This window comes from Xenia sp. Carnegie-2017, unplaced genomic scaffold, assembly GCF_021976095.1.
Source record: "Xenia sp. Carnegie-2017 unplaced genomic scaffold, XeniaSp_v1 HiC_scaffold_22, whole genome shotgun sequence".
Classification (NCBI taxonomy): domain Eukaryota; kingdom Metazoa; phylum Cnidaria; class Anthozoa; order Malacalcyonacea; family Xeniidae; genus Xenia; species Xenia sp. Carnegie-2017.
In genome coordinates this window covers 15,903,743-15,924,561 of record NW_025813485.1, presented here as the reverse complement: position 1 = coordinate 15,924,561, position 20,819 = coordinate 15,903,743, and the positions used below count along the sequence as shown (strand labels likewise).

At 33.7% G+C, this 20,819-nt stretch overlaps 1 protein-coding gene across 1 annotated transcript; it reads right to left on the bottom strand.

The window, feature by feature from the left end:
• Positions 1-223: 223 nt before the first annotated feature.
• On the bottom strand, positions 224-19,547 carry LOC124445500 (prickle-like protein 2). Its single transcript, XM_046996226.1, is given in 8 exon segments — positions 224-2,616; positions 2,618-2,676; positions 3,267-3,473; positions 4,188-4,433; positions 4,856-5,039; positions 7,452-7,534; positions 16,711-16,771; positions 19,415-19,547. Coding segments are annotated over 7 exon segments (2,295 nt in total). The 5' UTR covers positions 16,756-16,771; positions 19,415-19,547; the 3' UTR covers positions 224-1,145.
• Between the last annotated feature and the right edge of the window lie 1,272 nt (positions 19,548-20,819).

The following is a 20,819-nucleotide window of genomic DNA, read 5'->3' as shown; positions in this document are numbered from 1 at the left end:
ATCGAAGAAATAATCGTGATCTGTGTCGGCATAATATCTGTAGGTTGGACAGCATATTTCAAAAAATGATTCGCCACGCAATAATTCACCACAAGTTGGACGGATCATGCATGGTTTGGTTTATCAACCATTGCTTTATTGACGCAATGAAAAACTTGGTCTTAAAATAAATCTATAGGCATATTATTATGAATCTTGTGTGGTCTATGTGATTCAAGAAACCTTTTTTATTTTTTTAATTTTAATATTTATTAACTGTAATACATAAACTTCGTAACTTATAAATCATTTACATGCTATTAACTATTACATATATGTATGTTTTTCTACAGGATATACAATTATATGCATGCATAGTTATATAAATCACCTTCTTTTTGTGTGATTTAAAATTTTAACACATTTGGTACCCGCTTAGACATGTCGTTTGATTGAGTTTAAGAACTAAGAATCATTCATCAATTAATAGGATTTAACTTTTGACAAATCATTTAAAACCAATAAAACATGTGATAAAGTGTTATAAAACTGACACGAGGTATTTAACCTTCATAATAACATCAAAAGAATTCTTACAAATTGCCTTGGGGAGGAATCCGGGAGGTCAAAAATACATTTATTTGTAGCATGTGTTTTTTATTTCATTTCATACCATGTTATATGTTATTGTAGCCGATAAGGACAAAATAGCCTTTTTTACCATCTAGAGTTATGCTGAAACAAGTCAAATTAATCCAGTTACGATACACTATCCATTGTCTAGCTCTAAAACCTTATAAGGTAAATCTTGTCAACATCATAAATATAAATAAAATGAATACTTACTGCTAACGGGATTTCCACGGTAGCAAAAATATATCATAAAATTGGTAGTTGCTATACTGTAAAAAGTTTTTTTTCTTATGTAGAATTGTTTCTATCATTACCAAACTAAACACAATGATTATTATTATGTAAACAAAGTCATACGTTTATAACTAATCATACAATATTTACACAGGGTTAGATTTTTTATTGTACGCGACATTCTTTCTTCGATTTACTCTTTTTCTCTGTTTTGTTAACGTTCACAGTCTTGTTATTAGAGGGATTAAATAACCGTTGCTCGGGGGAATAGCCAACATCGTCCACATAACGGATTCTTCTCATGTTCGCCTCAGCCAGATTTGGGTAACGAACTGGGTTCGAAAAGGATCTTCCCACGGAAGCGGTTTTTTACTGCTGGAGATCTTTCTTTCCCTTGTCGTTGATTCAGAGTTAATGTTTCTACTCGTACGTCTCATTGGTCCACGATCAGGCACACGTGATCCTACGCTGTAATCCAGCCTCTCCATTGAATATGAGTTTTTATGATGACTATCGTTGGAATCATAATCTTTTGCCTTGGATTTTTGACTTGTCTCGCGCACACTACTATACATACGTGATGACATTGAACCTAGATGGCGTCCGTTTGTTTTCCCGAGATTTTTTGTATAGACCATTTGTAATGGAGCATTACGATCAAACTCTTCATTCATTGGTCCACCACCGATCAAGTCATAATAAATAACAGTTTGTGTATTATTATTATTTTTCCTTGAGCGACTTTGACGATGTGATTTGCTAGTACATCCATCTGTGTCATAACCTCGATCAATATTTTTGTTGTACGATATTTTTCCCGTGTCAGTTTCGTAACCACGACAGTCATGATGATAACGTGATCTATATCTTTTCTCTGTTCCATCCGTATCATATCCTCTTTCATTGACATTCCTATAAAGTCGATGTTGTCCACCATCACTCATATAACCACTTCGTGAAGAATGTCTAGATCGACTTTGTTTTACTTCATAGAGACGTTTACGTTCACGTAAAGCACTGTCTGTTTCATAACCACGATCTGTACTTCGTTCACTTGATTTACGTGATACGCAAGCGGTTCCTGCAAAGTCAGTATCATAACCATGATCACGTGTACGTCGCGAGGTTTTATTCACGTGATAGCTAGATGAAAGTAACTTGCTTCTTGCTATATCTTCTTCAAGAACTGAAGATGTTTCTGTTCCATAATTACTATCCTTACTGTCGCCATCCTCGACAGGAATGGCCTGTATTACGTCATCATCACGTGTTTTCTTTTGAAAGGCAGCTGACTGTTTTGTTGAATGTTTACAACTTGTTTCAATAAATTTTACATCACTGCGTACGTTGTTATGTTCATCAAAAGTTGTTTCTTTTATCTTCCTTAACTGAGATGAAAATCCAGTAATTTCTCGTTGACGAGCAAGGTCATCTTTAAACAATTTTTGTTGTAAGGATCGCGGTACCTCGGGATTCATGTGGACATGAGGTGATGCACGACTACATAAGGCTGAACAGTAGATTTCGTCATCCTTCGGCATAAATGGACTGCCCACCAATGATATACCGCAAGTAAAACAACTGAAACATCTGTCATTAGCATGCCAATGTAAGTCACCTTTACTAAGCTGGTCATCATCAACACCAATAATGTCTCCACATGTATGACAATATTGAGCAAAACGTTGCTCGTAACAAGAACAACAATATGGTCGATCTTGTTTCATTATGTACTTCTGTCCTCCCAAAACCTTTTCACATTCAAAACAAAAAATGCTTCTTGTGCCAGCTACGACCTTCAGCCTCAGTAAACTCCCTGGCGAAGATAAGCTGAAAAATAAACAAATTGGAAAATGCAGCAACTTCCTGAGTGTTTGACTGTATTATTATTTGTAGTCTGAAATCAGAAATCTTTATAAATGGACTAGAGCATCGAAGTTCCATATGAACTTCCATGTGTGTATAAGTTAAGCATTTTTTAAAGAAATATCAAGTGAAATTCTACACTGCTGAAAACAGATGTTTTATTTTCAAAATAAGGATTTCTATTTCTTATCTTCACTTGATTAAAGTTAAATAAATACTTTTTATAGTTGAGACAATTAAATACGGCAGATTTAGTGCGTCTTAAACAAGGTATTATTTGCATGTTTTGTTCAAATATTTCAAGAATTTGTTTCACAACCATAACGTGTATTTGTTGATTTAGATAAAGCAACATCGCTCCTTTTCGTTTGCACAAAGTGAAGTAGCGTCAACTTTAAGTTAGGTGTTTTCACATTTTTCCTACTAACTAGCAAAAGAAAAAGTAAGGTCGACGCTCTAGCTTCTAGATTATACATAATCTCTGAAATGACCAGGATTTTATCTTTCCACACATACTGTATAAGAACAAGCGTATTACATGAAGAAGGCCCTACCTCATCACAAGCACTGCAACGCGGTCGATATTTCTCAGCATGGTGACGCCCACAATAAACCATTTCGTCTTTGTAGAAATAAACCAGATCTACCAATAATTCCTTGCAATCATTACAACAAAAACAACCAGGATGCCATACAGCTTTATCGTTTTTCATGCGGCCAGCAAACACTGCTATATCACCATGGTACACCTCTTCATCACACTAACAATAAAATTATAACTTTGTTGCCCATTTCGACATTAATCATTTTTGTAATTTATAAATAGTACGTTTTACAATCAATTCCTCACTTCAGGCATGTCAAGTAAATGAGGTCAGTGACGGTGTGAAAATTTAGTGAATTAATATATCTATGGCAAACTTGCATGACTTAATAAAATTTCAGTAAAATCAAATAATTTAGTTAAAAAACAGGTCTATGATAAATTGCTTAAATAATTTAAATACCGCTATCTGATTTTTTTATTGATAAGTAAAATTTCACATTTCCACTACACGGAACACGTGACACATTTCCACTACACGTGCTTAAAAACAACATGGCGATCAAGGAAATTTAATTAACGAATGAAAACTTTGGAAAGAGCTTTAAATGTAGAAGTAAGTCTCATGTAACTTTATTTTTCTCTTTTTTAAATACCGTCACACTTATATTGAGTTCAATAGTTCGCCAGAGACATGGTGTCCCTTGAATTCTATGATTTTTATGACACACTCTAACGTTCAGACCTGATACCAATGATAAACATCAGAAATTCCTATGCTCTTAAAATTTTTTTCTGTGAGATTACACATAACTTCTTTTATAACTTTAATGTTTTTTTTCAGTGCTTTAAAAATAGTTTCTCAAAAATGCTTAAGGATAAAATATTACATACTTCTTCACAAAATGCTTAAGGATAAAATATTACATACCTCTTCACAAAAAAGACCTTCTGATGTGACCTGTTTTACCAAACCACGTGCTAAAGCTTCTCTTTTCCTTTGAGAGTTGAATAGCTTCAGTTCACGCTTTTCTGATTCACTGAGTTTGTTGCAATATTGTGACTCACTGTCATGTGCTGGTAGTTGGTAAATTAGTTGACGATTTCGGTATTTTTCTCCTGGGCTGTTCACATATGGTATTTTATCTTCTGGTAAGGCACTCATGTATGCAAAGACCTGTAATATTTAAACAGAAATAGTCGGATTTTAGTCATGGGATTTCTTATCTTGTTGAGATCTTAGATTCTTTAACTGCCAGCAATGTTATTAATGTCGAGATAACAATGTTAGAATTTTCTTGACTGGAGATAAATCAGAAATTATTGATGAGAAGTGTCAATAGATTGTTGTTGCTAGGCAACTGATCAAATAAACAAGCAATAATATGTAATAATCATATTGTTGTAGTTTTGTTGTCTATGTTTCATAAGTCTATGGTGTTTAGCTGGGTTAATTTTTTTGTTTTTATAATTTTTTATGAATGCAAAACAAGTCTAGAATCTTGTAGTTGTTATAACGTTCAGAATTCATAGGTAATGCTAGAAAATTTCAGAACTGTAAGTTTACATATAAAAAATGTGATACTTTTATTTCATTACCTGTTCTGGAGTTAAACCAACTGGAACCCAGCAATATTCTTCAAGAGCACATCCACTATCGTCATCACTAACGAAACTGTTACGATTGATCTCTAACATGAACTGACTTGTTCGTAGATGGTTCATATCATTAAGAAATAAATTGTGCATCTCTTTGGGACATTTACAATGACTGCAAATTTTTCTATTAACAAATAAAAACCATAAGAATTTTGTTCCATCCTATAGTGTTAACATGCCCATGTCGGCGATGTTATATTAATATTACATTGTTTTGGTTTGTTCAGAGGATTGTAAAATGTTGCTTCCATATTTATTTGAATAAAATGCTCAAAAAAATTAATCTTAATACAGCTTGAAAATGTATATCTTAATCTTGGACAAGCCAATAATGTGTTATTTTCATAAGGTCACGGTATTGCTTCGTTGCATAGGTTCACACAGTTACTGGTGAACTTAAAAAGGAAATTCGTCATGTTGTCCTAATTATTAGTTGAAGTTTGTTAGCAAGTTTCGTTATGTCTCGCAGATGTTGAGTGTCGCGTATGTAAATATCGAAAGATTGGCGCAGGAAACTGATTACATGCTACATCAAATAAGCTTCTTTAAGAAAGAAAGATTTGTTTTTTTCCAGTTTAATCTAACTATAATGCAGCAATCTTTCTTGACATTGTGGCTCGAGTTTGAACTATACATCTTCAACTTTTGAATTTGATAATATGAAATTGTAATCTCAAATTTCTTATCGCTAAATTTTTTTCTGTAAGCAGACAACACGTATGTAGATGTTTTCAATAATTTAAAAGACAGTCAAAGTTAAAGAATATTTGGTATTGGTTAACACCAAAACATAAACCGCACTTAATAATCTCTCCCTTTTCATTAATCTGTCACGATATCTCCAATGTCATTTTTTGTCTTTACAGCAAACGACAACTAAATAAATCTGTGTGCGCAAACACAAATATGTCAACATAATCCCCACACCAGATGTTAGCTGTGTTAAAATAAAAGCAAGCGTTATTTCGTTGAAGGAAGCTACAGTTCGCAATAGATTTGAAATGCCCTGAAGTAATTGTTGCTTTTGGCCGAAATTTTTGTGTAATGTAATCAATAATCTACGAGCTTAGGGAAACTGCCATTTCATGCAATCCCTTGTTGCTAAAAAACAGGGTTTTTTCAAGTTTTAGCAGTCAAAAATTCTAACGTTTGCATACTGTACTTTGCATGTAAGAATAATTTAGAGATGACTTTGTACTATTAGTTGTAAGTACAAAGATAGGTTATGTACCATAAAATTCTTTGTACTACCGTGTTAGAGTTCATAAGACTTCAACTCAAATACATAATGGCGCAGCAGGTTGTTTCAAACGCGTCTGCTAAAGCAAATACTCAACAATCTATGTGTGGGGGGGATAACGATTTAACTATAATTTAAGTACAAAATTTCTTCGGTACCGTGTTTGCAACTTGATACGTTTATAAAAAGGCACAATAACATAATTTCAAAAGAGTCTATGTTCTCTATTTCAATTTGTAAATCGTTTAAATTTCTGATGAAAATTTCATTTATCTAACAACACTTGTTGCAGTAAGAAATATACTTGCATAGCAAAAGAATAACTAATAGCATGCATCGCCATTTTCTTGCGTTTTAACGCGGTTGAACGTTCATTTTGATCAGACAGTGGGATAATAATAATATGTTCTTATGTTTCTACCATCTTTTCATGACGATCAATTAACTCAATTTCTTCTTCGCTAAATTAAAAGCTATTTACAACCCTTGAATCATAGTGCCCGCAAATTTCACTTTAAAATACCGCTGCCGTATTCGTTTTAAGTTCCTTAGTTGCAGGTCTGAGTTTACGATTGTGCGGCATTGCAGGACAATAGAAAAACGCTGAATCTTTCTCATGCAAATACTTGCGAAATCTCTTGGAAGCAATGTGACAGAGTGAAGTGTTATAATTATATTATCACCTAATAAATTGTGAAATTATTAAATCGTAGAATCTACTCTTCATGCTGTTATATATACGAAGGCTGCGTCTGGTCAACAGATCTAGTTATAATTATGAAGCATTACTATTACAACGTATGCTTTACTTAGGAAAATTAAAACGCGAATATGAAATAAATCGGATCAAGTATTCAAGCTCCACAAATGGTAAATAGATTAATTGTATTACTCTTAGTTACTAGCTTGTATTTCACCTCTTATTTGCCAAATATATAGGTTTAATCACGAAAGAATATATCTTTAAATGGCGTTTGTGTGATTGTGTCTGTTAAAAGCATTTATGCATGTCCATGTTGCCTCAATGTTTTGAAAGCATCACTGTGCTCTGCACAATTGGTGGTAATATTTTGAAAGCAAAATTACTCTTTACGTATAGAGCAAAGCTATCAAAAAAAGCAGAGCGTTTACTATTTCAGGAAGCCATGAAATAGTAAATAAATTTTATTCTCCTCCGTAATACGAAACTTCAGTGAATTTTTTGTGTTGAAAATGCCATCACAACGAGAGGTCTGTCGCGCAATACTATTTCATTACTATACTGAAGTTGAAATTGAATATATTACACTTGCTTACCTCCAATAATGCATCGAAAATCCCGGACAACCATCACCGCAAATAGTACATGCTTTACCCATATCATCACAATCCATTTCAGTCTAGTGGTAACAAAGATGAAAAGTAAACGTTAAAAATTATCTTGAGAGATGTTTTGTTAATGTTGTCATGAATTTATGGCGAATGTGGTTATTGATCGCCACAAACTCATTGACATTTTGTGACGTCTTCTTACCAAAGTGTCCTTACATCGCGTATTTAAAGCCATCGACTCAATCAACTAGACGATACTCTTGAGAGTAAAAGTCGCGTTTAAATAACCTTCGCTAGTTCTTCGTTTATTATCCGACTAAAAACGCAACGTTTTCATAGGGACACACAAAGTCTAGTCTTATTACAAGAGCGTTCATTATCCAAACAGCTTCCGATTAAAACTGTTTGATTGACAATTACTGTATTAATGAAGCGAATAGCCAATGAAAGGGCTATTTTAAAATTCCTTGCTTTCATCACTATATTCACATTCCCAGTAAATTTAGTGCTATTTGAACTTAGGCACTTGGCCTCGGCAATACACAGCATGAGTTTAAGGTAAAAGGCAATATGTAATCACCACAGAGCGCATAACCATTATAAAAGTTTGGCAGCATTGTTATTTTGTTCGACAAACAATGTTGTGAAAATTAATTTAGTCTGCTTTTTAATTTGAGAATAATTAAGTTGTCTCTCCAACGTGAAAATAAACACCGGGATAAAAAATCTATCTTGGATTTAAAGTTTGTTGGTGTAGGAAATGCCTTACATAATTTAGAAATATGGGCACACACAGCCTTGTTCGGAAATTGCTTCGTCCGGTGGTAACAGTTGGACTAAATTCAAACTGTGTTAAAAATTATAAAGTAAAGAAATGCGAGAATCGTTACAATATGAATACAATCTATACATATTGTTACGACTTAATTAAGTAATGTCTTTTAAATGTTGTTATTTAATGGACATTAGTAAAATTCTTGCTAAATAAATCTATGATTTCAAGTTTTTTGTTCATGTAATTAAGCAATAATCTAAGAATGACTGACTGAGTTACGGAGCATAATCTCTGTTAACTATTACCCATAGGCGTACGGGCACATATTTTTAGGGGGAGCTGGACTAAATTTGCCCGAATTATATGACGTCATATGACGTATGACGTCATAGATATTCTTATGTTGTCTCTGGCCATCTCAATTAATAAGCTAAAATCATTACAATTTGCTAAGAGGATGCTACGAAAGTAACTACATTTTATTTGATATTTGAAATTTTGTCATATATAACACTAGACGCAGAAGAAATTTAGTTAGTTAAATGTGCGACGATCTAAGACTAAAAGAAATAAGATTTACGATTACGTCGCTGTCCAAAAATGTTAATTATCTTTTCCATGTCGTTCTTTAAAGTACTATTTGCATAGGCTCTTTCCACATTGATTAGGGCAATGCTGTTTAACCGTTTTGACCAATTGTACTTCGAAGATAGGTTTTAAGCGACGAAGAGCGCTAAAAGATCTTTCTGCTGAGCAGGATGTTGCCGGGATCGCGGCCAGAATCGAAAATACTTTGTAAGCCACAGGCAGGACTTCATGAACACCATTTTCGAACATTCTCTTAACAATTTTGGCAGCGTTTTCTCTCTCAGCACAAGGGAAATCAACGTCAATATTCTCAAAGACATTTTTCTCGCTACTAAGAAGCTCACTGTCGATACCATAGAAGTGTGATACCAACTCAACATTCGCCGTGGTTGGAGACCTGTTGAACACAATATCTGCAAGTGCCAATAGGACCTCTTGATCACTACCTTCAAATCTTGATTTCATCTCCGCCACAATCTTGTCAATGCTTAGGTAGTAGCATGTGATACGATAGTAATCTTTTCTGTTCGATTTTCCACTTCTGCATTTACTTCAGCCATTTCACCGACGAGAGCTTGGAGCCGCCGTGACGGCTGTTGGAATCTTGGTACTTTTGCATCTTTGAAATTGAATTCTGTACCTTCAATTTGCTCCTTAATTTTGTGTGCTATGATTTCAGCCCGTGACCATAACAGTTCGAAATTTTCGAGGGAACGACATCCAATTAATGTCTTAATCACGCCATCAACACTCTTCTTTGCTGTGGCGACATCCATTTGCTTTCCTTGTAGGTACCTGCTCAAACCATCGGTGTTAGATAAAATAACCTTTAATACCATCAAACCAAAAACGAACCGAAAGTCGCAAATCGAGTTAAGTAGCGAATTGCTGTCATTGTAGGTCTTCGGATCGCGATCTTTTGAGAGTGTAAGGAGAACCTCGATGATCTTAGGTAATTGGTTTACTACTGCTTTACAGCTGCCCAACGACAAGACCATCTAGTAGCACTCTGCGATTTAATAGTCAGTGTAATATCTTCGTCCTCATCTTCGACCTTGATGTCATTGAAGATGGAGTGGCGTTTGGGACTTCCTTCCAAGAAATTATGGAGACTCTGGATCACACCTAAAGCTTTCTGAAGTGGCTCAATTGTAGTCATCGTATCTTGTAGCGCCAAGTTAAGCCGATGCCCATGGCAGTGAACATAGATGCTAAGAGGTGAGCACTCCTTCATGCGTGCAGCAAGTCCTTTGCGAGGGCCACTCATATTTGCAGCGCCATCAAAGCATTCTGCGACAATGTTTTCCAATGTCAACTCTAGCCTGCCAATGGCTGTCTTTAACAGCTCATACAATACTTCTCCTTCCGTAGATTTGGTTGAATAGAAACCAGTGAATGTCTCTTTGGTTTCGCCATTGAAAACATATCTGAGGAAAAGAGATAATTGCTCTGTTCGACTGATGTCTGCCGTTTCATCGACAACTATTCCGTAGTAGTCGCTACTTCTTGCTTCTTCTGCTATCCTCTCAAGCATGACACTTGCTACTATTTCCAGTAGTTCATTTTGAATAGCAGGGATGTCCACTGAGCATGTGTCTGCAGCTGGCTTTGAAGTTTAGATTTCAGCCAAGGCAAATCGTTGCATCTTATGCAAAGTAACTCGAGAAAGTTTCCTCTATTTATATCAGATATCTCCCATATATCACCCCGAATCTCTTCATGACCTCTAATTGCAACATTTTGTTGTGCAGTGTACATCAAAGATTGTATGATTACTTTTAAGTATTGTCTGTTAATAGCAACCTGGTCCTGGTGTGCACTATTCAGCTGTTGTAGTACGGAGGTTTTCTTTCTTTCCATTGCTTTAAACTGGAGCCATCTTGTCATGGATCTGACGTGGTTCTCACTCTTGCCATGTTTTGCCAGCTTTGACGACTTCTTCCAATTTGTAAGCACAAATGAAGTATTCTTCCCAAATTCTTTACAGGCAAAACAAACGCATGCATCTTTATCCACTTCGTAACTAATCCATGGATATTTCTTGTACCATTCAGGCTGAAATCGTCGCACAAATGTTTCACTGCCGAATTTTCGTGCAGGATATTCACCTAATATAGGCTGTTTTGGGGCGTGCAAGGTGGAAATCTCTTCTTCATTCATACTGTTAAGGAAACCTTTCTAGTCTGTTCATTTAGAACAGATGCTGTTGAATCTAAATCTTGTATTGCTGTTGTGTCTAGAGTGTTAGACGTCGTCGTTGATTCTGGTGTTGCAACGCGTTGTATATTTTGATTTAAGTTAAATTCTTCGATGAACAGTGCGTCACTGGAAGTAAGATTTTCATTATCCGTGACCGTATTCAATTCTTTATTTTCTCTGAACTGCGTCAGTGGATTTAATTCATCAACATCAATAAACGTTCTCATTGGTTCCGTTTGGTCTTCGCTTATGGGCTCCTTCAAATTAATCTCAGGTAGATTTTCCTCAAAAGACCCAGTGGCTGCTAAATCTTTACTAGCACTCGATTCTGTTTCCTGTAAGGTTAGGTTATCATCCTTGGTTGTCATGTTACTTTTTACAAAGAAACCACTGATCTTTGACTGCGATAAATCCGATGAATCCATCACTCGATGACACTTAACTTTTCATTATTGTGAACTCGTCGAAAGTGGACCTCCTTATAATCACTGTCAATTTCCTTGCTGCATTCCTCGCACCAAACGCGATGTCGATACGGTCGTTTACGAGACGCCATATGTACGCTTTATTAGAGCTTGGCTACTAAATGTTTTCCCTTGTGGATAATAGTTTCCTTGAACAACAATCATAGAGTGAATGGCACTAATCTAATCAATGGAATGGACAGTGCCTCTCCATACGAAGCCTAATTTTCATGCAAAATTAAAAATCACTTTTGGGGATCGCAGCGATTGTTAATCTATATATTAATGTATAACGGATAGCGTGTGGGAGACGATTTTTCGCAATTTCAAGACATTTCAAGACTTTTACTGACCTCAGCCCTTTTTTATAAATGGAGAACGTTATGTGGATAAATTTAATACCAAAAGCTTTGCTCTGATTGAAAATATCGGCGTTCGTGTTCGTTTAAAAGTTGTAAACACCGAATATATTCGTCGCAATATCGCTAGTAAATAGACCGATTTCTCGTGACGTAATTTGTTTATATTATAATGGGGCGGATGTAAAATTCTCCTATTATGTCTCAAGAAAAATTTTGCACCCAATCACTTTACGCGATTTTTATTTTACCTCCTGAAATTTAAGTAATTTAAACAATTTAAAAACCATCCATTAAAAGACCGTTCACGCTCAAGAACCGAAGCAGTTTATGATCTAGAAATGATGTAGATTAATATTGAAAATTTAAAAACTGTAGTAAGTATCTTGCCAGAATATCATGTAAATGCTTGCCCGAATACACAAATTCTCGAGAAATTGGGGGGGCTGCAGCCCCCCCAGCCCACCCCCCCCGTACGCCTATGCTATTACCAGCATATAATGTGTACTGAGAGCAAAACATAGTTTGTGTGAATTGACAACTTTTTTATAAAACACGTTTGTCGTAAAGATTAGCGGATGTTATCAAGAAGTGTTCTGATACTTTTTTCAATGTATGTTGTAAAATAATGATTGATAAATTTATTTCAAAAATTAGATGACTTGCCCTGAGTTCAGGGTTTTTTTGCCTTTTGACGATTCCACTGAACTAGCTTATTAAATACATGTTTGTAAAGTGGAGGAAGGAAGGGGGCAATTTTTTGCTAACATGGAGAAAAGAAGTTGACTTTTAACAATCATTTGAGTTGATTTTACTTTTCATTTAAGTTTAACAAGTGAATGAATTTAAAGTTTGTCGAATTAAGTATGACGTAAACATTGAGTAAATGTTATTAAAAATAAAAATAAAAATTGAAACCTTATCTCCTGTGATTGATATGGTGTATATTTTTTATTCTGCGATGACAGTTTTATAGCAATGCTTTTAACCGAAATGAAATAAAGGATTATATAAGGTTGTCACTCTTCCTACTGTGACCGTGCTGAAAACTGCTGTTGATACAATAAAAATATAGTTGACATGATAGCTTTTTATGTAAAATTATCAGAGTATTTTCACGTTCACTGATCTCAGCGAATTTACATTTACTTAAACTTATTTAAATTTACTTAAATTCTACAAAATTTCAATGATAATGTAGGTAGATGTTTATCTGTCATAAAAATATGATCTTCTCTTTCCGTGTGAAAATGTTTGCAATGAAGATTAAATGGATTGAATACTGGATTTAACTGTTGACCTGCTATCTGTTTGAGAATTACGAAACGGAAGAAACTGTTTATAAATTTTGTCGCATACAGCATATATAGTTGCTGCAGATCACTGGCACAGTGTATTTAACATATTTATTAAAGAATGAATGAGTCTACTCTTTCGAAAAAATAATTATAAAACGTTATTTACATTAATACCGCCCTAAACAAATTATGGTTTTTATTCGCCAGTCTCCTAGTGGCTATGTGTGATGTTCGCGTGTTTTTTGATCAATGTTTACACTTAGTCACAAGAGCTATACATTTGTCAGCGGATAGCAATAGTCACTTTTCTTCGGTTTTATAGATAAAGCAACAGGTTGCCACACGTGGCATGATGTGTATTGTTAATTTATTCATATATGTGAATATGTGAAAAGAGAGTTTAAAGTACAAATGTATGTTTACAATGCATAGTTTAAAACATATTTAATGTGTTTCCTGCAAATTTTTTCTTTGATTTTTTTCATAACATCATGCGGAGATTATCAGGTTTTAACTATATTTTATGATTAAAACCTGCATTCTCTCATTATATACTTCATCCTCAATTCCCGACAATATCATATAATCGTTGGTGGTATATCTTCATGCAAGAACAAACATCATTTTATACATACGATTCGAGAGCATTCCACATGAATCTAGATGCTTTTGCATCTTAAAGATTTATTTGAATTAAAGATAATTTACCCCACTAATAAGTTACAAGGTTGTGAGTTTTGTTTTATTACGATCTAATGTATCCGTTCATAGGCGTATGATTTCTATATTGTTTAGAGTTAATTTGATTACCTTTACGTCGAGTTATGTTCGTATATTGCACTGATACATTTTTGAGGAAAGAAAATCCTTTGTTTGTGACATGAAATGTTCGAATTCAAATGATGTCAGTCTTTTGCACCTTATCTCAATTGTAAATTAAGTTAAAAATCTATGTTACAATATTCACCTGTTATAGCCATCTTCATTTTTCTCTTCGATCGTAAAAATGTTGAACTTCTAAGAGGATGCTAGATTTATATAGCACGTTACATGTAAATTGACCTGTTTCGTCGTGTCTTGGCATATAAGTGGCAACGGCTCATAAATATTAAAAACATAACTCAAATTCTGGCACTGGACGGTTTCCACAGTGTATCATGCTGTGTATAATGTCGTTTACTCAAGAAATATAAATCGTTTACATAGCATACGAAAAACGGACTAGCAGAAATGCAGCTGGTTAATTATGTAATATTCCACAAATTTTTAGCTTAACTTTGGCAATTTAAATTTGACGCAAATGCAATTTTTGTCTTATTTTCACAATAAAAAAAACAAAATGCGTTTCAAGATAGTTTAAGATACTTTAATTTACAAAACGAGGGTTTTGCGTTGCTCTCAGTGTAAGCTTTATAAAGATAATAGCGTTGACAATTGTATATTTTCTTGTCCAAATTTTGATGTATTTTTGTTATGCATTACACTGTGCTCAGCTGTGCTAACCCCGTTTACGTTAACTGGTGTAATGTACTTTCTAATTACCGGGAAATAACTCGTCATCTTAACGAAGCATGGCAATGAATGATCTACATTTAAAATTTATTACACAGTGTTGAAATTTCCCAGTGATTGCATTTTTACAAGCAGTATGAAGAATGACAAGTTTTAAGAATGAAAGTCATGCATAAAAAGCCGTGTATGTTTTAACAGTTAGCCGCTGTTGGTCAATTTCTCTGATGTTTGCCGACCCTGGTGGCGGTGAGAAATCTCAAAGGGATGTTGGACTGAGTAGTAATAATATAATTGCATCATTCTAACATAAAGAGCTAGAACTAGAAGAGTGCCGAAAGTCCATGGTCTGCTTCACGGAATTCATAATAATAGTGTTTTTGATATAGCTAAAACCAAAAAATTCAAACTTTTTCATTTAATCGTAAACAGCTATAAGTCTTAAAATTTGCTTCTTGAGGTAATGGACAAATTATCACTTAATTGTTTTTTCTGTCATTTTGACATTGCGAATGGTAAAGAGGATTGAATATATAATTTTGTAGACATTTTGTGCAAAATTACTCATCATTCATATGAAAGAAACTGGTTTTGTACAAATGGGTATTGAATATTAATCAATAATTAATGAATGCACACACTACGAATGCATCGTTTGATAATGCATTATACAATTTGACTCTTCTTTTTAGTGCATATTAAACTCTCTTGAAAATTCCCCCCACAATTTCCATCATTTTATATATTTGTTGGAGTATTGCATGTTGAAAATATTGCAACATATTTTATTTAAAGAATAATTTAGAACTGTTCGAATCGCTCTTTGTGTTCCACCTGTTTTGTTCTCATCTTGGGTCATGCAATATTGCTATGCTGTCAATTTCAAGTGATGACATGGTGGTCTGTTCTTTGATAATCTCCATAAATTAAATAATCCTTGTCTATCTATACATTATTTGGCTAGGCTCTTAATCTTTACTAAATAAGAAAATGGCAACATAGACCTTATCATGTTGATCATGGTTGCAGACAAATGCATGTTTTTAGAAGTTATTAGGCCATGAAATCGCTTATACTTTGTTTACTCACTAGAATAGAAACGATTTAGTAAATTATTCCGAGATGGATATTACAACAAGAACTTATTTGCTTCAGTAAAAGCTTAAAACTTTGAGTGTTTACAACTTACAAGATGTCTATGTTTTGCTTTTAAAAAATTCATTTTACAAAGTGAGAAATTAGACGTGTAGATTTTAGACTAATGCTCTTTACTTGACAATATGCTGGCTATATAAATTTTTTCAGTTCGTGTATTTGTGGTTTCGTAACATTTTGTAGTACGAGTTATTTTCATAGACGTTCAACAAAGCATGCACATGAAGCAGTAATTCCTGCTATGGATTACTAAAGATATTCAATTGGGTGTGTGTGTGCTCATCTAGGAATGTTGCAATATGATATTTTTGAGCTCAACAGTAATGACAGCAAGATCCTCTAAAACATCCCAAATAAAATGTAAGTTTTACGTCAAACACTTAAACAACTCATATACATGAACATCTTATGTTTTTTTTAACTGAATAATAAATATCCTAATCAAAACAGAGATAATAGCTTTCTAACATCTTTGTTATTAGAAAATTATTTTCTTTGCGTAATCAAAATGTGTGTTTATAAGCGCTGCAGCTGAAACTAAACTAGCAAAACCACCTTTCAATTTGCTCGTTTTTTTGGTAAATGTAACGAGAGATAAAATTTTATCAAACTATTCATGTCATCTGGCAATTACGTACGAATCAATAAATGCAAGCAACTCTGCAACTACACTGTTTACACCGTCTCTTGTCAATGTTTGCTTAAAAAGTGTGTATCTTGATGGTTTCTTGAGCTATTTACGCTGACAAAATCAAAAACCCTTATTGTTATTCGGGGAAAAGGTTTAAAATGTTTAAATCAATTTTACAGAAAATCGTTGAAAGTCGACAATTTCACATAGATCGTACTCCATTAAATGACAATGCAATTATACATTGAGTACATCATGTTGCTTACCTGTATTACCATGTTTGCATCAGTATGATTCAAATCTTCTCGCATTAGTAGAAAGTATGTTCTGTTTAAAAGATAAATATGTCCAAACTTAACCTTTTCAAAGTCATCCTACTGCATTCAAACAATATTGATGACTATGAAAAACGTGATTTCGGGATGATGTTTATACTATAATTATTCCTTTGTTCTTGCGAGAAACGATTGAAAATGACACTATTTGATATTGACAACTTGCTTTTATCTATAAATATCGTATTGAATCACAAAGTATGCTTTGTTTTACAAAAGTCTTTATCTATCAGTGAGTTCACTGAAACTAAGAGACAGCTTGTTTGTTGTTGCGTTAAATTAGCGAAAATCAGTTTCTTAAATAAATGTGCTCTACAATCTATATTGAATATTGATATTACAAATTTTATTCTGGCTTTTACACTTATATCACCATGATTTGCGCGATATTTTCTGATGAGTGCGCATGCGTCAGACTGGCGGACAAACTGACAATACCAAATGACGCCAATATATGTAAGAACGCTCTTTCAGTTTAGAGTCGTGGATCTTATAATTTGTTTTTGTGATGTAAACATCTATAGTCTAGGACAACTGGTGACTCATGCATTGAAAATTAGCAAAAATATAGTCACGTCTCGTGACTTTCAAAGGTGGACTGTTGACGTTTATCTATCTTATGAGAAAACGCAACAGCTATGTTTTACCAAAGATAATGCATTGAAAATCAGCAAAAATATAGTCACGTCTTGTTGCTTTCAAACGTGGACTGTTGACGTTTCTCTATCTTATGAGAAAACGCAAGAGCTATGTTTTACCAAAGATAAACTGCTTATCAACAATATCTAAACTATCAGGATGAATACATACAATATTTGACCATCTTTTAAAAATATCGTCCATGAATCGGCTATTATTATATGGTTTTTAAAATTGCGTAAGATTTAGCCATCATATGTATTCGTCATTTTTTTTTGGTTAGTGATGGCATTTACAAATGAAACTTCCACTTGTTTACAGCTGTTTTCCAAAAGTTAATTTGGTTTCAATTAAAAGCAAGCGCCTCAGTAAATTGAGAAACAATGCCACGGTTATTCATAGGATTTTAGACATTACATACTTAAATGGCAAATACTGTATGACTGTGTTATTGATGCATTTTTTATTAATGTGAGCGATCTAAACTTTTAAAATTGTCGATGCTTGTGCAATTTACTTTTACTTGCAAACATTTTCTGTCATGGAAATGCCGGATTATCAGTAGTTTAGTCTACATATTTGTACATGAAAAGCTATGAATTCCCATGATTCATCACATAAATTTTGAACGTGTAAAAGTGCTACAAACAAGCAGAATGCTGTATTGCCATAGATGCATGCAAATGTGGTAGATGTCAAAATTCTCACTATACTTTACGTCATTGAAATTGATTAAAATTTCGAGAAAAAAGATTACGCGCTATGCCAACAAAACTTCATTTTAGTCGTACATACAACTTTGGTTTCAAAGTACACATGCATTGCAAGTAAAAATAAGCTTCAAATACGTAGGGGGTGTCGGCAAATATTTGTTCCATTATGCCGCTTCGTTTAACCCGTGATTAAGACAAAAACAATTATCTCAGTTCATTATGCGCGTGATGCGTAATTAATTATTCAAGAGTATTCATAATTATCATCTACGCACGAGTTAAGTATTGGATCATGTTTATATTGCTCAATAGTTATTTTGGTAATTTTGTTTTAGCTTTTGGTTTCATTAAGCCTCGAGATATAACTTGTCTAGTTCTCATTGTTTTATCCTTCTAACGACCTGTTTTCATGGCTTCGTGTTATTGTTTTTTATTGAAAGCCAATAAATATTATATCAGCTAAATATGCATCATAAGAGCTTGTGCTTTCACTTGTATTTATCTGTGTAAGCATATATTACTATATTAGTATCAACTATTAATGTCAAAATGATATTTTTTCTACTTTTGTTTGAGTTTTACATTCTATGATCGTAAAATTTTGCAATTGTGATGTACGAATTTTTAAAACAATTTGTAAACCACCGAACAAGAATGAAACAATAACAGTCACATAATGACTTGTTTTAGTTAATTACAAAGCGGAAAGATTTTCCTTTTTGTAACGGCATGGGTTCCAATCAATTACACTCGACATTGACAATAAAATGCATCAAGAAAATTACTCCGTTTGAATTGTTATTGTTTTTAAAAGAAATTGTAGAAACATTTTATATTATACATTGTGATTTCTTTTGAAATTCGTTAAGTGCACATGACTTCTTTGCTGATTTAAATATAAATAAGTTTGAATATATTATATTCGAAGAGCATTTTGATATGTAGAGCGTTGAATTCTTGAAGCTCAAAACCATTATTTTGTGAATAGAAAGCAATCAACAAAATCTGATGTTCAAAAGATGATATTGTTCAAATCATTTAACGTTCTTTTATTCGTTTCATTGTTTCTTAAACTTCTCGACTGTATTGTTGTTTTATTTCTGTATTTCATGTTCAAGGTACAAAACTGATAAAAAACAATAGCTTTCAAATTACTTTTCTAAACTAAATATTCCTGTAATAATGGATTACATTAATTGGCATATTTGGCTGCCCGTCTTTTGTTATGTGAGCAAGCAACAAACACAGAAAAATAGTTTAGTTTATTGGTGCAATCAACATACCTTATTGATGGCTCTTTCGTTGTAACGTGTGCTGACCAAAATGAAAATGTTTGGATATATTAATGTTTTAATTGAAGAATTTCTGCGTTCATCGTCGTTGGTGTATACTCTTGGCAGAACGCTTTGGCACAAAATAGATAGTGGCTTTGGCTTGTATTGTTATATAGATTCATTTCCTTTCTTTTTAGTGAAATTAATTGTTTACTTTGCATGTTTTGACAGGTGAACAGGTATGATGCTTTGTCTCCAATCCTCGATCTAAAAACTGTTTCATTTATAAAGTTGCCGCTTATATTGTAGTCAGTTCATATATATGCAAAACTAACAGATTAAGTTATTGAAATTGGCCTGATTTTCTCAATTTCTAATCTCGTCCTGATAATGCCATCCATATTATTTTGCGCTTGTATGTGTGATCTTTATTTCAATATTAACGAGAAATATTCATTTCCAATAAAGATTCCATGTACGACTAAATTCAATCAAAACAGATATATTTTTAAACATTAAAACTGTTTGCATTCATCTATTTTCATTTGTCTTTTTATTTTTAACTCATCACATCCATATATAGTTAATCTTTCGTCTACGCATTTAAAAATGTCCGATGAGAGCGCCACACGAGGATTTCTCTCGTGCAGAGCATTTCAACAAAGTTTATCTACTTTTACGTTTAACTTTTCTCCTTTCTTTTCTCTATCAACGGACCGACCACATTTAATGCATGCCAAAAATTTGCAATGATAATTTGGTCATCATCGAAAACTGCATGTGTTTGCCTCAATCATCTGTTAGCAGTAAACTTAACATGCTATTTCGATAGCATGATTTAGACACAAATTTTCTTCACATTTTCTGGCATTCAGTACAAGCTTAACACTCATTATGGCAATATGAAACGTCTAGCTACTGTAATCAACAGAATGAACAGATGTTGTCTTGAGCACATCTCCGCATCCAAAAGCATTTTACTTCAAAATATAAGCGTATGCATGCACATGCAGAAGCGTACGGGACGGGGGGGCAGCTGCTCCTCAAAGAAAGTTTAAAGATTAAAATATTGGGCAAATTTTTTAACGTTAGTTGGGCGAAAAATCGCTGAACTTTCTTTGTGAGTTGAGGAAAATATTTACTGCCCTTCAGAATAATAGCTCCCGTACGCCTATGAAGGCCTTTTAGTTTTTTCTGACTCAATGTTGGAATACTCTGATGAAATTACAAAAGCATTTTACTGAATGAAATCATTGCTAAGTAAGAAAGGATAGTAATGGCAAGGTTTTTTTTATGACCCTACACCCATGCTTGCAGCTGTATTATAAGATGTCGTTGCGTTATAAAAAAAATGATTAAATATGATAAATATGCACAAATATAAACATGTGTATGAAACAGTTTGCATCTATAA